General features: G+C 53.9%; 1 protein-coding gene across 14 annotated transcripts in view; it reads left to right on the top strand.

The window, feature by feature from the left end:
- The window catches only part of PTPRF (protein tyrosine phosphatase receptor type F), a 391114-nt gene that overhangs the window by 358054 nt on the left and 20725 nt on the right, over positions 1–12335 (top strand). For 9 of the 14 annotated variants that reach the window (XM_074876247.1, XM_074876259.1, XM_074876251.1 and 6 more), the window contains 2 exons: positions 2804–2836; positions 5756–5853. In XM_074876247.1, the coding sequence (XP_074732348.1) occupies positions 2804–2836; positions 5756–5853 (131 nt within the window). The remainder of the gene's footprint in view (positions 1–2803; positions 2837–5755; positions 5854–12335) is intronic. The other 5 variants (XM_074876260.1, XM_074876256.1, XM_074876254.1 and 2 more) reach the window with 1 other exon arrangement.

Raw genomic sequence — 12335 nt, 5'->3', positions numbered from 1 at the left:
TGCTGGAGGAGTTGCAGTCCTCTGCCCCAGCAGCTCTGCACCTTCTCAGTCACAGTGGCACAGAGTGGGCTTAGACTGAGGATATCCAGGTGTCCGTTTTCTGGTCTGCAAATCCTTCTCGACGACCCTGTCACTGCAGGCACGCAAGACTTGGGAACCTGGACAGGGACAGCCTACTGTGTGGTGTGTGTCAGACCTTATATGAAGCTCACTGCAGTTGTCCTGAGCCACAAGGAGCCTCCACGCAGCGCTGGGAGAGCTCACCAGTGCCTGTACCTGCATTGCTCCCACAGGTGCAGCATGCTGTGCTGGCTTGGCCCAGGTTGGGATTCAGCACTGAGCACCACTGGTGCAGTGCTGGCCACAGGAGCTGCATCTGGGGGGAGCAAGAGGTACAGAGAGCCTTTGTACTGCTGAGGGCATCCCAGCAGCTTCATCCTGGGACCTTTGGTGTGCTGACTCTTCTGCTCTGCTCAGCTAAGGGTAAAGAGAAGAGCTACTTACAGCCTACGTTGCTTCCCAGCCAGTGCTGTGGCCCAGTGAAGGGCGCTGCTGGTCACGGTGGTCTTAGTGCAGAGGACGATAGTTCAGTAAAAGCCGTTGCTTTTTGCATGCAACTGTTCACTGCAGAGCATCTCATCATGCCTGCACTGGCCTGTGGTGCCTCAGGGTGTAACTAGTTTGCCAGCCCGCAGAGGCAACTGTACTTCGCACTGCAGAAAGGTCTCGTGCTGCTGCTTTGTGTCTGTATGTCTCTGATGGCACTGAAGGCACAGTACCTGTCATTGTAGCGATCAGAGACAGGCTCGCCCTGACTCGTTCAGAGCCTTTCAGAGAGTCCATGTCCTAGATGAAGCAGGGGAGAGCTTGGGCTTTTGTGATGGAGGGAGCAGTTCAGCAATAAATGAGGCACATACAGCTCTCTTCTAACTTGCAACTCCTCCTGGTCTGTAACCTACTTTTCCTCCTGCTGCTCATTCATCTAAGAGCTTTCATCTAACAGGAGAGTTTTGAAGGGACCATTTCCTGATGTAAACCTGCTGTGTCTGGGAGGGAGGGTAAGAGGACCCTCTCGCTGCTCACAGCAGCCTGGCTCACACCTGGGGTGGGCTTCACCAGCACATCTCCCTCCATGCCAGAGCAGCTGTCAGAGAGCTGTAGTTAGTGCATTTGCCAGGCAGGGCCAATGGCAGCTCTCATGGGTAGGATGCAACGACAGCCTGGCAGTTGCCAGCAGACCTGGCATGTTAATTGGCCACAACACAGACCAGCGTGGTATTGCAGCCTGGGAGGAAAATGCTGTGGGGAGCAAGGGAGGCACCTGCGCTAGAGGAAGAACATCTCAACAGGCAGGTCAGTGGGAGCAGCGCTAGGGGAGGGGCTCACACTCGGTCAGCAGCAGCATGCAGCTTTTTTGAGGAGGAGCAAGGTGTTGAACAGGGCTGTTCCAGGACACCTGTGCATGGCAACGGGCCTCTGTGACTTGTCTCCACTGCCCAGGGACACAAGAGCCATCTTTGGTGTATGCTTGTGGTTTACACTGCACAGAGGAGTGTGACAGGTCAGGCTTGTGCCTGCTCCCATCTCCAGTGAGATCAGGGTGTTTGCAACAAGGGCATCCTTTGCTAGAGCTGTAAGAAGGGTCAAGAGCTGCCATCAGAGAGAAGAGGGATCCGTAAAATTTTCTTTTCCCACCTGTGCCTAGGGATAGCCAAAGATACTGGCTCATTCGGTAGGTTTGCAGAGCTTTCTGGAGAGACAGAAACAACCCAAAGTGCCCAGTTCACTCGAGGCAGCAGCAGTGCCCTGGGATGCTGCTAGCCATCGCTCCCCCACCAAGTGACAGCATGGAGTCCTTCCTCCCCTCCTCCCCCCTGCATCACTTGTGAGGCTCTTCGGGGCGGAAGCAGGGTCGTGCAGCTAGAATTGACTGTTCCAGCTCCTGATGAGCTTGTTCTCATTAATGAGGAGGCGTGAAAACCACCAAGCCTGGTGGGCCCATGCTGTTGCCCCCGTCACCCACCCGAGGTCAAGGCAGTGCTGCGTGGATGCGTTGACAAGAGGTGCTGGCCACCGGCCCTGCACACTTCGGTAGCTGGTCTCCCTGCTGGAGTGTGCTGAGCAGGGAAAACTTGTTTAATGCATAATTAATTGGCTACTGTTATTAAATATTAAGCTTTCTCATTTTTGTGGTTTTTACTTCAGACGAGGGTTATTTCCCCCACTGTCAGCCTCCCTGTTCTAACGTAGCACTGTGCCAAGTCACTGAGAGGATACAGGACCAGACAGTGTCCCAGTACGCCATGAAACGAGGCTGAGTTGTGCTGCTGATGAGCTGCAAGCGAGCTGGAGGCTCAGGGGCACTGAGTAGGGGTTGCTGGGGCTGAGTGCAGTCCTGGCCACCGAGCAGCACAGATGTCCCCTGTACCTGCCATCCACCTGCCCTTGCTGGCTCCCCTTGGGCACAGGGCCGTGGACAGTGGTGTGCAGTGAGCAGTGTGGCTCTCGGCATCAGACACAGGTCTGCGTGCTCACTCCCCTGCGAGTACCTCCAGCTCCACACATTTGCCAGCGTCAGGGGATGACGCTGGCCGGAGACAAAAGGCTGGTGTGTAATGGCCAGCTGGAGAGCAACCCCCGGGGCCAGGCAGCTGGTCCTGTGCAGGAGGGAGGCTCCTGGTGCTGTGGCAGATGGTGCCTTCCTTTGCATCCTCATCTCTTTGTCTCTCCATTTCTGAACCTCTGCGATGATGACTAAAGGCTAATGGGATTTCTGTTCTTGCCCCATTTCTTTTCTTTGCAGGTGCCAGTGTCCCCAGTTGCCCGAATATCTCAAGTTAGTTTTAACTCCTGTATTTTATCTTTTGACACCTTTTGCTTTTTCTTTCCCTTTCTCTCTCGTCTCTGTAATTTTTGTTTCAATGTCATGAAGGTCACCCTCACTCACAGCAGACTGTAGAAGGGCAGTGATTTCACTTTCTGACATGGTGTGTGGGGCCAAGCTCGGGTACTGTTTGCACGGCACTACAGCAGCTCACCACAGCACAGTGCAGAAGGGAAGGCCCCAGGTCTTGGTCTGCTCCCAGGCCTCCTGCCCACTGGCAGTGGCATGCCAGGCTCTGCTGTAGCACCAGGCCTGCAGCTGGGCCTGCATGGGGGCAGATAACCTTGGCCATTCTGGCAGGGATGGTCAGCTAAAAACCCCTAATGAACAAACAAGGGTGCTCTGCAGCCCCGTGGTTGAACACACTCTCCTCCTACCTCAAGGCAAACTGGCTTCCCTAGGCTGGGTTGCCTGTGCCGTAGAGTTAGGCAGAATGGATGCCAAGGATACTGATCTCTGACCTGCTGTGCAGTTGGTCTCCTTGGCAGTGTTGGCACCCAAGGCCCAGGCACAGAGCAAAGGAGCCTACTGCTGTTGGATGGAGTAGTACCAGGACTGTGGGTGTAACTGCCCCTTCATCTCTTGTCTTGTGAGCTTCAAGTTCACTCTCAAACAACCACAAAGGTGTGCCCTCCCTGCTGCTTGATGTACAAGGCAGCTGTGTACACACGCAGGAATGGGAGAAGTATGTGACATAGATGCTTCTCCCAGGAGCAGAGCCAAGGGCTTTGGAGTCTGCAGCCCCAAAGGCATTGTGAGACCTCTGAGCCTTTCTAGCCTGGTGAAGAGCTGTCCTCTTGCCAGTCATTGGAAGAGCATGTAGAAGTCCTGGTAGTCTTGCCCTGTGCTCAGTGGCACTTGTTTTAGGTTCACCATAATGGGCTACCAACCACCTCTTTCTCCCTATCTGCTCTTGCAGCACCTTTGCTGCTGCAGCACTCCTTTGGCCAGCAAAACTGAAGTTTGGAGAGACCCCCTTGTATTTCTCAGCAGCTCTGCTGTGGTCCATGGCTCTGCCATACTTCATACATAACCATGCTGAGATAAGCACATACTGTGGCTATGTTTCAGCTTCTCTCTTCTTCTAGCCCTACACTTCCGCCTTGGTTCTACACTGTTCTCATTCAGTTGCTCATCAGTAACAGCTCTGCACTGCAAAGTCTGCTCCTGAGCTACAGCTTCTGGAGCTCTGGCACCAACGAGGAAACTGTGCAGAAATCAGAGCATTGTCTTTGTGGTCCTGCTCAACCACCTTGGGGATCCTGATGGGTGAAGTGGCAAACAGGAGGACCTTGACATTTGCAGGAGGACCTCAGCACAAGGCAGAAGGAGGGATCTTCCCTTCTCTGTCCCTGTGTTCTCAGGCCATCCATGGATAGGTCTGCACTGTCAAGTGATAGAAGGAAGAGTGTGTGTTGGATCAGGTCTTGCCTATATGCAGCGATGTCAGATACTTTTGGCAGAGGTGTGAGGAGCCCTGCTGTGCAGCAGCTGCAGTGTAACACTTCCGTGTTATCACCTAGTGACTCGTCGCCACTGTGTAAAATGCACGTACCCAGCCTGGGGACTGCTCCATCACCTCAGCAGCCCATCACTGCTATCTGCAGCAGCATTCAGGCTCCTGAACGGTTGAGAGGCTCCTGGCCATGCTCCAGCCTGTCTCCCTGGGTGTGAATCAACAGCACCAGCCTATTAATAACCATTATTACCCACATGGGGTTTCTGGGAAACCCACAGAGCAGCCGATGGAGTCACGAGCCTTGGGATTTGGATGAGCCAGGCTTTGGATGAGTTGTTTCACAGCTACATTCCTGCCAATTCACCATCTCAACTTCAGAGAAAGAGGTTGCGATGGTTGAGCCCTGAATCCCAGGGCCCCAGTAGGGCTTCTCCCAATCCCATATGTGCACCCCCACAAGACCTGTCCCCTGTGTGGACCTGTGGGATCCTGTCCTCTGGTCCTCTTCCCTGACCAGGGCTTGGGCTATGCCCAGGATGAGCCATACTCCACATCCCTGCTTTAGACAGAGCAAGACTTCTGCCACGGCTTGAGCTGCATCCCGGCTCGCAGCAGCCTCCCAGAAGCTGCTGCAGGGCACGTCACTGCACGTGGTTCCTTGCACGAGCCAGCCCAGTGGAGCTGGATTTTGGGCCCTGGAGGTGGCTCTGCCTCTGGAGCACCACTGAAAAGCACTGAGTTACTCAGCTGCAGGCAGAGCTGCTCCTCAGCTCTTGGAAAGTTGTGCAGTCTCTGACCAGGGAAGCAGCTGTTCTTCTGTGGGGCTCTTCCCATCTTTCTCTAGCTCCCCAGGGGTTGGGGCAGCATCTGCCTAACCAAAGAGCTGTGCACATACACCGCAGAGGTTTCCCCTGCTGCAGGTCTGGGAGAGTTTCTTTATGGCTAATGCCATTGTTAGGGGTAAGGAAGAGGATCAGCCTCAGCCCTTGGCAGTCAGAGCACCAGAGAATCAGCGCGTTCAACTTCAGCCCACGCCGGAGCCCGGGAAGCACATTGACAGCGTATCCTCGGCCCGTTCCTGCCGGGGGCTTGCCCGAGCCCCTGCCTGCTGCGTGGCCTGCTCTGTGTGCCCGGTGGCTGTACTGCCTGAGCATGCTCACCCGGTCATGCACATTCTGCACATCATCTTTCTGTTTTGTTTCACCAAACTGTGTGCTCTGAGAGTGCGTGCAGCATGCCGTGTGATCTCGCCGACTTCCCATCCATCCTGCCCAGCGCTTCACATAGTCACACGTGTCTGCCTTGCACCCACCTTTTGGGTTTGCTGTGCACATGCTGTTGTCGAGCCTTCCTCAGCCGTGCAGAGCCATAACCCTTTTCCTCTCCCTCCTCCCTCCTTGTCTCGCTTGCAGGCATGCGTGACCACCCCCCCATCCCTGTGACTGACCTCGCCGACAACATTGACAGGCTGAAGGCCAACGACGGGCTGAAGTTCTCCCAGGAGTATGAGGTGAGCGTGAGAGCATGCGGGGCGGTGGGGGCAGAGCGATGCTGGCCAGGACCCCCAGCGGAGAGGGCTTGAAAGCTGAGCCGTGCCTCCCCCGCACCGGCATCGCCTACGCGGGCCCCGCGCCAGGCCTGGGAACCTGCCAGCTCTCCCTGCCAGCCCCAGAGCGGTGGGAACTCGCCTTGAGCAGTTGAAGCATGGCTTGTACTGGGGAAAAGGCCTTGCAGCTGAACACGCAGCAGCCCGCCATGCTCCCCCCATGGTTACAGTCTTAGGAGTGAGGGAGCTCGTGTCTACCCGTCTGGGCTGTCGCTGTTTGCTTTGTTTTTCTGCTCCGCGAGGGCTGCCCTCCATGCAGGTTGGCTGAGGTATTTCAGTCCACAGCATCCTGTGCCCCTTCATTTCCATCTGCATTCAAAACTTTGCTTTCTGTGCCATCCTCTGCTGCTGACAAACATGCATCTGGGTTTTCATTCCTGCTTTCCCTGTCTAATCTCTTTCTGCATACTGCTAGACTGTGCTGGCATTAGCCTGTGCCATTCAGCATCCCTGCCACCAGAAACTCTGCTGATGACCCACTGCCCTGGAGCAATCCCAGCTCCCCTCCCTGCATGGAGCTCGCTCTGCCCATGCTCTGCAGTCCTGAGCTGCAAACTCCCCTGGGCTGCTGAATCACGCTCCTGCCCTTCTCTGTATCTTTGGTGGAGCCCCCCGACAGGTGCTGTCTGCACCCGCCACCGATGCTGCCTTTGCTCACATACAGACACACGCTGGGCATTCGGTGAACCCCCCCATCCTGCACTGCACCTCTCCCAGCCCAATCCCCTCCCCTCCTGTCCTCCCGAGGACTGCTTGCCAAGGGGTGCACACGTGGAGGGGAAGGGGCTGACCTGCACAAGGGCTGTCTTGCCTTTCTCACCACTCTCCAGGCTGGATGATTAGGTTGAAAATGTGTAAAATCAGGGAAAGTTCCTCTGCAGCCATGAGAGCAATGGCAGGATTATATTTTCCTGTGCTTACATGCAGGACCCTCTTGAGCTGCAGGGGACTTGTAAATAAACTCCCCACTAGTATTAAAGAGGGAATAAATTTGGGAAGTGTCCTTTGCATGTGTTATCGCTTCTGTTTGAATTGTTATCTGCTTGTGCCTGTGGCCTCCCCTTCCTGCAGCATACCTAAACTGATTTATGAGATGAGATCAGAACATTTGCCCACAAGGTAGGATTATATATGCCAGGAAAGGGAAAGCAGATTTCTGTGTTGAGAAGGTAAGGGACGAATTCCAGCTAGTTCAAAGGGTGTGCTGCGTGTGTCTGAGGAAGGCGCAGAGCTCCTTTTTGCTTCAGGATGCCAAGTGGAGGGCTTTGCTGTCCCTCTGCATACCACTGACTAGACCAGAGAGGAGCTGAGATTTCACCAGCTACAGCATTACATTGCAACTTGGGAAGTGTTTAGAGGAATAATGTGCTTCCCTTGCAGTTACCTGTGTGTTCATGTATGTCCTGCCAGTGGTGCCAAGGTATGCAGGCATATCTGTCTGCCTTGGGCTTTCTGTTATAAGGCCAGCTGAAATGTTGAGCAGGGCCATCCACTGCGCTACAGAGAGACTGTGCCTCTGCTGTGCAGTGGGGATTCAGCAGGATACGGTGTCTGTGCACTCCCATCCTCACACTAGGCCTGCGCTGGTTGGAGCCTGCAACATAATACTGAGCTGTGGGAACTGTTTTGGAAAAAATGAGCATTAAGTAAATTCTCTTAGCTGTTTTCATGAGCCTCTCTCTTCTCATTTCTCTTTCTTCAGAATATCATGGCTGGTTGAGAGCACCAATCAGTTGTACTTTTCATGTTGAAGCAGCTATTAAGTAGCTGATTGTTGCATGTAATTTTTTTTGCCTGGATTCTGCTGCATTTGACACCTCATCAGCTAGAAATTACTGAACATGACAGGCTCATATGGTGTTTGACACTAGGATGGACCCCAAAGCAGAAGGGGTTGCCCCTTGTTGGCATGTGGGGATCAGTACAGTCATTTCCCATTTGAAATGCCAGTGAGAAAAATCTTGGACTGAGTTTGCAGAGGACGGCAGCTACCTGTGTAGGGTTGTAGCGGCAGCAGGTCTGCTCTCATCCTGGTCCCTACGCATGCAGGTTTGGCATGGCAGCAGGTCTCTTTGGGGTCTGTGGTGGGAGTGCTGGAGGGCAGGACAGGCACTGCATGCACTGCTGAGTAAGGGAATCTGTGGAGTGGATGCAAAATAGCAGAGGTGGGAGGGGGAACAGGCTGTGCAGCCCCTGCGGGAGCTTGTGCCTCCCTGTATGGGGACAGGCAGGGAACCACAGCTCACCAAATTCTATGCAATTGCAGTCATTAAGTGATGATACAGTCCCAGTGCTCGTCCTGGGACTGTGTGAGCCCCAAAACTGCACAGAGCTGAGTGGTGACCCAGCACTTCAGAAGATGGAGGCCCTGACCCTGTTTCCCTATGGCATGATAGTGCTGCTGGACTGGGCATAGCACAGCTGAGCAGGGAGAGTCCAGGGATGAAGGCATCACAGATGAACCTCCAAGGCTTATTTGGTATTTGGTTGTGCTTTGGAATTGTTGCATTTTAAGTGTTTTTGCAGAGCAGCCTAGCAGTCTGACATCTCCATGGGGTGCAGGGCTGTTTATAGATGGCTCGCTTTCCAGGAGTGGTGGCACCCCAGGCAGAGAGCAAATATTAACAGCACTTCTAACCACTGAGGCCAGATGCCCAGAGCTATCAGTCTGACGCTTGCCTTGGTTGTGCAAGGGATGGCAGGGTAACCTAGACACAGGTGACACAAAGCAAGACCTGTCAGCACCTCCCTGCATGCCTGGGAAGGGAGGAGGGAGGGTGGCAGAGATTTCTTGGAGCTGTCTGGCCTCCATTCCCACTGGTCAGAGAACAAATAATATTGCTCACACCAGCTTGCCAGCCCGCATGGCCAAGTAGCCTGTGCAACAGAGCCAGGACAGAGTGAGCTGTGCGCTGGCCGCAGCAAGAGGACCTGCTAGTCCCCCTGGTGCAGCAGGAGAGGTTGACCTGCAGGTGCTGGGAGATGAGCTGGCTGCAGGCACAGTTCACTCTGCTGCCGGCTGCTCTGGCGTGGGGGATAGCACAGCCCCACCATGCTCTCCTGGGTGTGTGGCAGAGCTGGGGGGAGCAGAGTGCAAGGGTCTGGCAGCAGCTGCTGGCCCGGCTGCACCAGGAGAGTATTTCATTTTTAGTGTACAGTGAGAGCTACAGTGAATTTACAGTGTGGGATTAATGGAATTAAATAAGTAGAAGGGAGGCTGAGCCCCTTAATTATTTATCTGCAGGCTGTGGCGGGCGCTGCAGCTGTGTTGGAGCTCCTCCTGTGGGCCACCTTCCCATGCTGCAGCCTGTGGATGCGGGGCAGGATCCTGCCCTGGGATGGGGGGTACCTGCACTGGTACAAACAAGTGGACACACACACACACTGCATCTTGCACTTTCACTGTGGGACCCAGCAAGCCAAGCACTGCTGACCCCTTTGCTATTAGCAAACACAGAACAGACTGGCTCCAACCAGGGCTGGTTCCTTCTCCCTTGTGGCTGCTGCCATTTCTGGGCTGGATCCTGCACCACCTTCCCAGGCAGAAATTTTTTCCTTATGTCCAAACGGCACCTTGTGGCCATCACCCCTTGTGCCCAGTCCCTTCAGCATGTCCCTCCAGTGGACAGCCCCAGGGAGCAGAGCAGGCTGGAGGTGATGAGAGCTAGGCAGCATGCAGCTGCCCAGCACGTTAGTCCTTGCTAATCTTTAGGTTGTACATGAGATTTGACTGTGCTTCTGCTTCCCAGTGTGGTGGGGAGGCTGCAGCCCCTTCGCCACAGTTTTGTATGGAGAGAAACACTGCTGGCCTGCCCAAACCCCATGTTCACTTGCATTTCCCTTAAAGCTGCCAAGGACATTGCATCTCCTATGCCCTGGCAAGGCATCTTAGGCAGCAGGAGAGGTGCTTGAGTCCCTGGGGCTGGTAAGCCCAGGAGGTGCTGGACCAGGGGTCCAGATAGCACCTGGGGAGCTGCATGTTGCGGGTTTAATGGGCTAATCGGGAAGCTGCCTGGCAGGCATGCAGCGCTCACGTTCCGGTAATAAGAATAATAAGGCTGAAGTGCTGCCAGCGATTGATTCAGGAGCGCATTATGTCCTCATTTGAGACGCAGCGCAGATTGACAGTGGTCAATGCTTGCGCTAATGTGGTTGATTTCACAGGAGGCAGGGAAGCACTCGCAGCCTGAGCACCTTCCCCTCCCTGTGCCCTTGTGCAGCCACCTGAGCTGCTGAGCAGCACGGGGCCGCAGCCGCCCAGCTCCTTGTCTGCCGCAGCCAGAGCCAGCTGAGCCACCCCAGAGGTCTGCCTGCCTGGGCTGCCCATCCCTGCCAGCAGTGGAGGCAGCTGAAGGGACTCTGCATGCAGAGGGATTTTGAAGCTGGGCTGAGGAAGGGGAGCAGCAAACCCAAGGTGGACCGTATCTGGGAGACAAACTGGCACCCAGGGCTGTTTTCAAGGCATCTGTAAAGTGCTCTCGACTCTTTCGAGGAAAGAGCCTTTTCCAATCCCATTTCAATGGTCTGACTCTGTCTTTATGTTGATGGCAGTAGCAGCAGGGATCCCTGAGCTGCTTTGGAGAGATTGCTCCTTGAGCTTCCACGCTGGGAAGGAGGAGTTTTACTAATTGGGCTTTTTCTTAATTTGCACTTGCTGTTTTATAACATCTCCCCTGTTACTTTGAAGCAAAGCAAAACTAAAAGTCATGGTGCTTTTAAGTTTGTTCCTGCCTCATTTCCTTTCAATTTTCCAGCCCTTCTGCTTTCTAGGAAGAATGAGTTGAAAGTGTTACTCTGATCAAGTTTTGGGATGAAGCAGTGATTCCTGTGAGCCCCAGAAAGGAAGAAGGAAGAAGAGCAGGCTCCCAGTGCCTAGGTTTTGGAGTAAGGCAGGGAGATGAGGCAATGCTGCCATAGTCAGGGGCTGCAGAGCATTGTACAGAGATGGGACAAGACTTGCCAACCACCACTCTATGTAAGGGCTTCAACTGCTCTCCAAGCAGCCCATCATCCTCCCGTTTATTTACTCATTTGTTTGCCTTAAAGGGGGGAACAGGTGTACATTAATTCATCACCAGAGTTTAAATTAAATCATTTTACTTCTAAATGAGTCACTAATTTGCAGGAGTATTTAATTAGAGCCTCTTTGCACTCAGGTGCTGTATTACTTCTGACTTTCTCACCTGTTTGCCCTCTGAAGAGGCTGATGATGATTAGACCATTTCTGCACATCCTCATTGCACATCAAAGCAATTAACCCTAATGGAAACACCTTGATGCTCCTCCTTGGTTCTGGGGGCTCTTGGCAGCCTTGTCTCCCCCAGGAAATAACCCTTTCCACTGCTGTGGCAGGACACAGACTTGCTGTGCAAAGCACACTGCACCCCACAGTTTGGGCAGCCCTGCAGCCTTTTGGCAGTGATTTGCAGCATAGATTCAGAGTGGAAACTGCACTGAACTCTCCCTGCCTCTGCTGCGAAGGGAGGACTCGCTCCAGCACCCACCTGTGCCTGGCACTGAGCAAGTGTTCACAGGGTGCAAGCAGGGCTGGTGGCTTGCTTGTGTTGCTCCTCAGCAGCAAGAAAATGCTCACTCAAACCCTCAGGGCTGGTCTCGGCTCCACCACCAGCTAGCCAGCTCTCTGCATGGGCTGTCCATGCAGACTAAGGCCACCTTTTTGATAAAGAAGTGTTATTCATGTCTTTAATAGTCATTGGTGGATTTTCCTCCTTAGTTTGTCTGTTGTGCTTCTGCTTCATTGTGCTCGGGATTGGCTAGACTGCTATCAAAACACTTCTCACTCATCTCTACTCCAAACAGAAAAGTCCTTACACATTTTGTTCCTATTAGTTTTTCATGCTTTTGATCATTTCTACTGCCCTTCTCCAGTTCAGCCCCACCATTAGGTGGGCAGCAGTCATCCCTGCCACACAGCTGAGGGAGGAGAGTATCCAAAGAGCTGATGCAGTGAGCAGCCTGTCCTGCGAACAAAATATAGCTGCCTGAACAAAATGCAAAGTGCCCCAGAGAGCCATGAGCTGCGCTGGGACGTCTCTGTGCCTGGGCAGAGTATGCACAGCCATGGTGGCCAGGGCAGTGGGTTTCCAGCCAGAAGCAGTGTTTGTGGCCTCCACTCCCACCATGGCTGCTGCAGTGCCTCTGAGCGCTGCTGCTGCCTGCTTATTATGCTGATAATAGAAAATTACAGGTTTTCTGTAGGAAATGTCTGTTTACATCGTACATTTCCCAAACTACCTATTAGCATCGCTGTGATGTCACATCCTCCTGCGCGCTTTCGTCAGCACTGGCCCCTCTGTCTGCAGGCAGTCTGCTGCTGCGGCGTGGGCCACACGTGGGGACGGGCGACTGCGCTGGCCTGTGCCCTG

This window comes from Strix uralensis, chromosome 8, assembly GCF_047716275.1.
Source record: "Strix uralensis isolate ZFMK-TIS-50842 chromosome 8, bStrUra1, whole genome shotgun sequence".
Taxonomy (NCBI): domain Eukaryota; kingdom Metazoa; phylum Chordata; class Aves; order Strigiformes; family Strigidae; genus Strix; species Strix uralensis.
The sequence above is the reverse complement of the archived record's forward strand: the minus strand, read 5'-3'. Positions and strand labels throughout refer to the sequence as shown.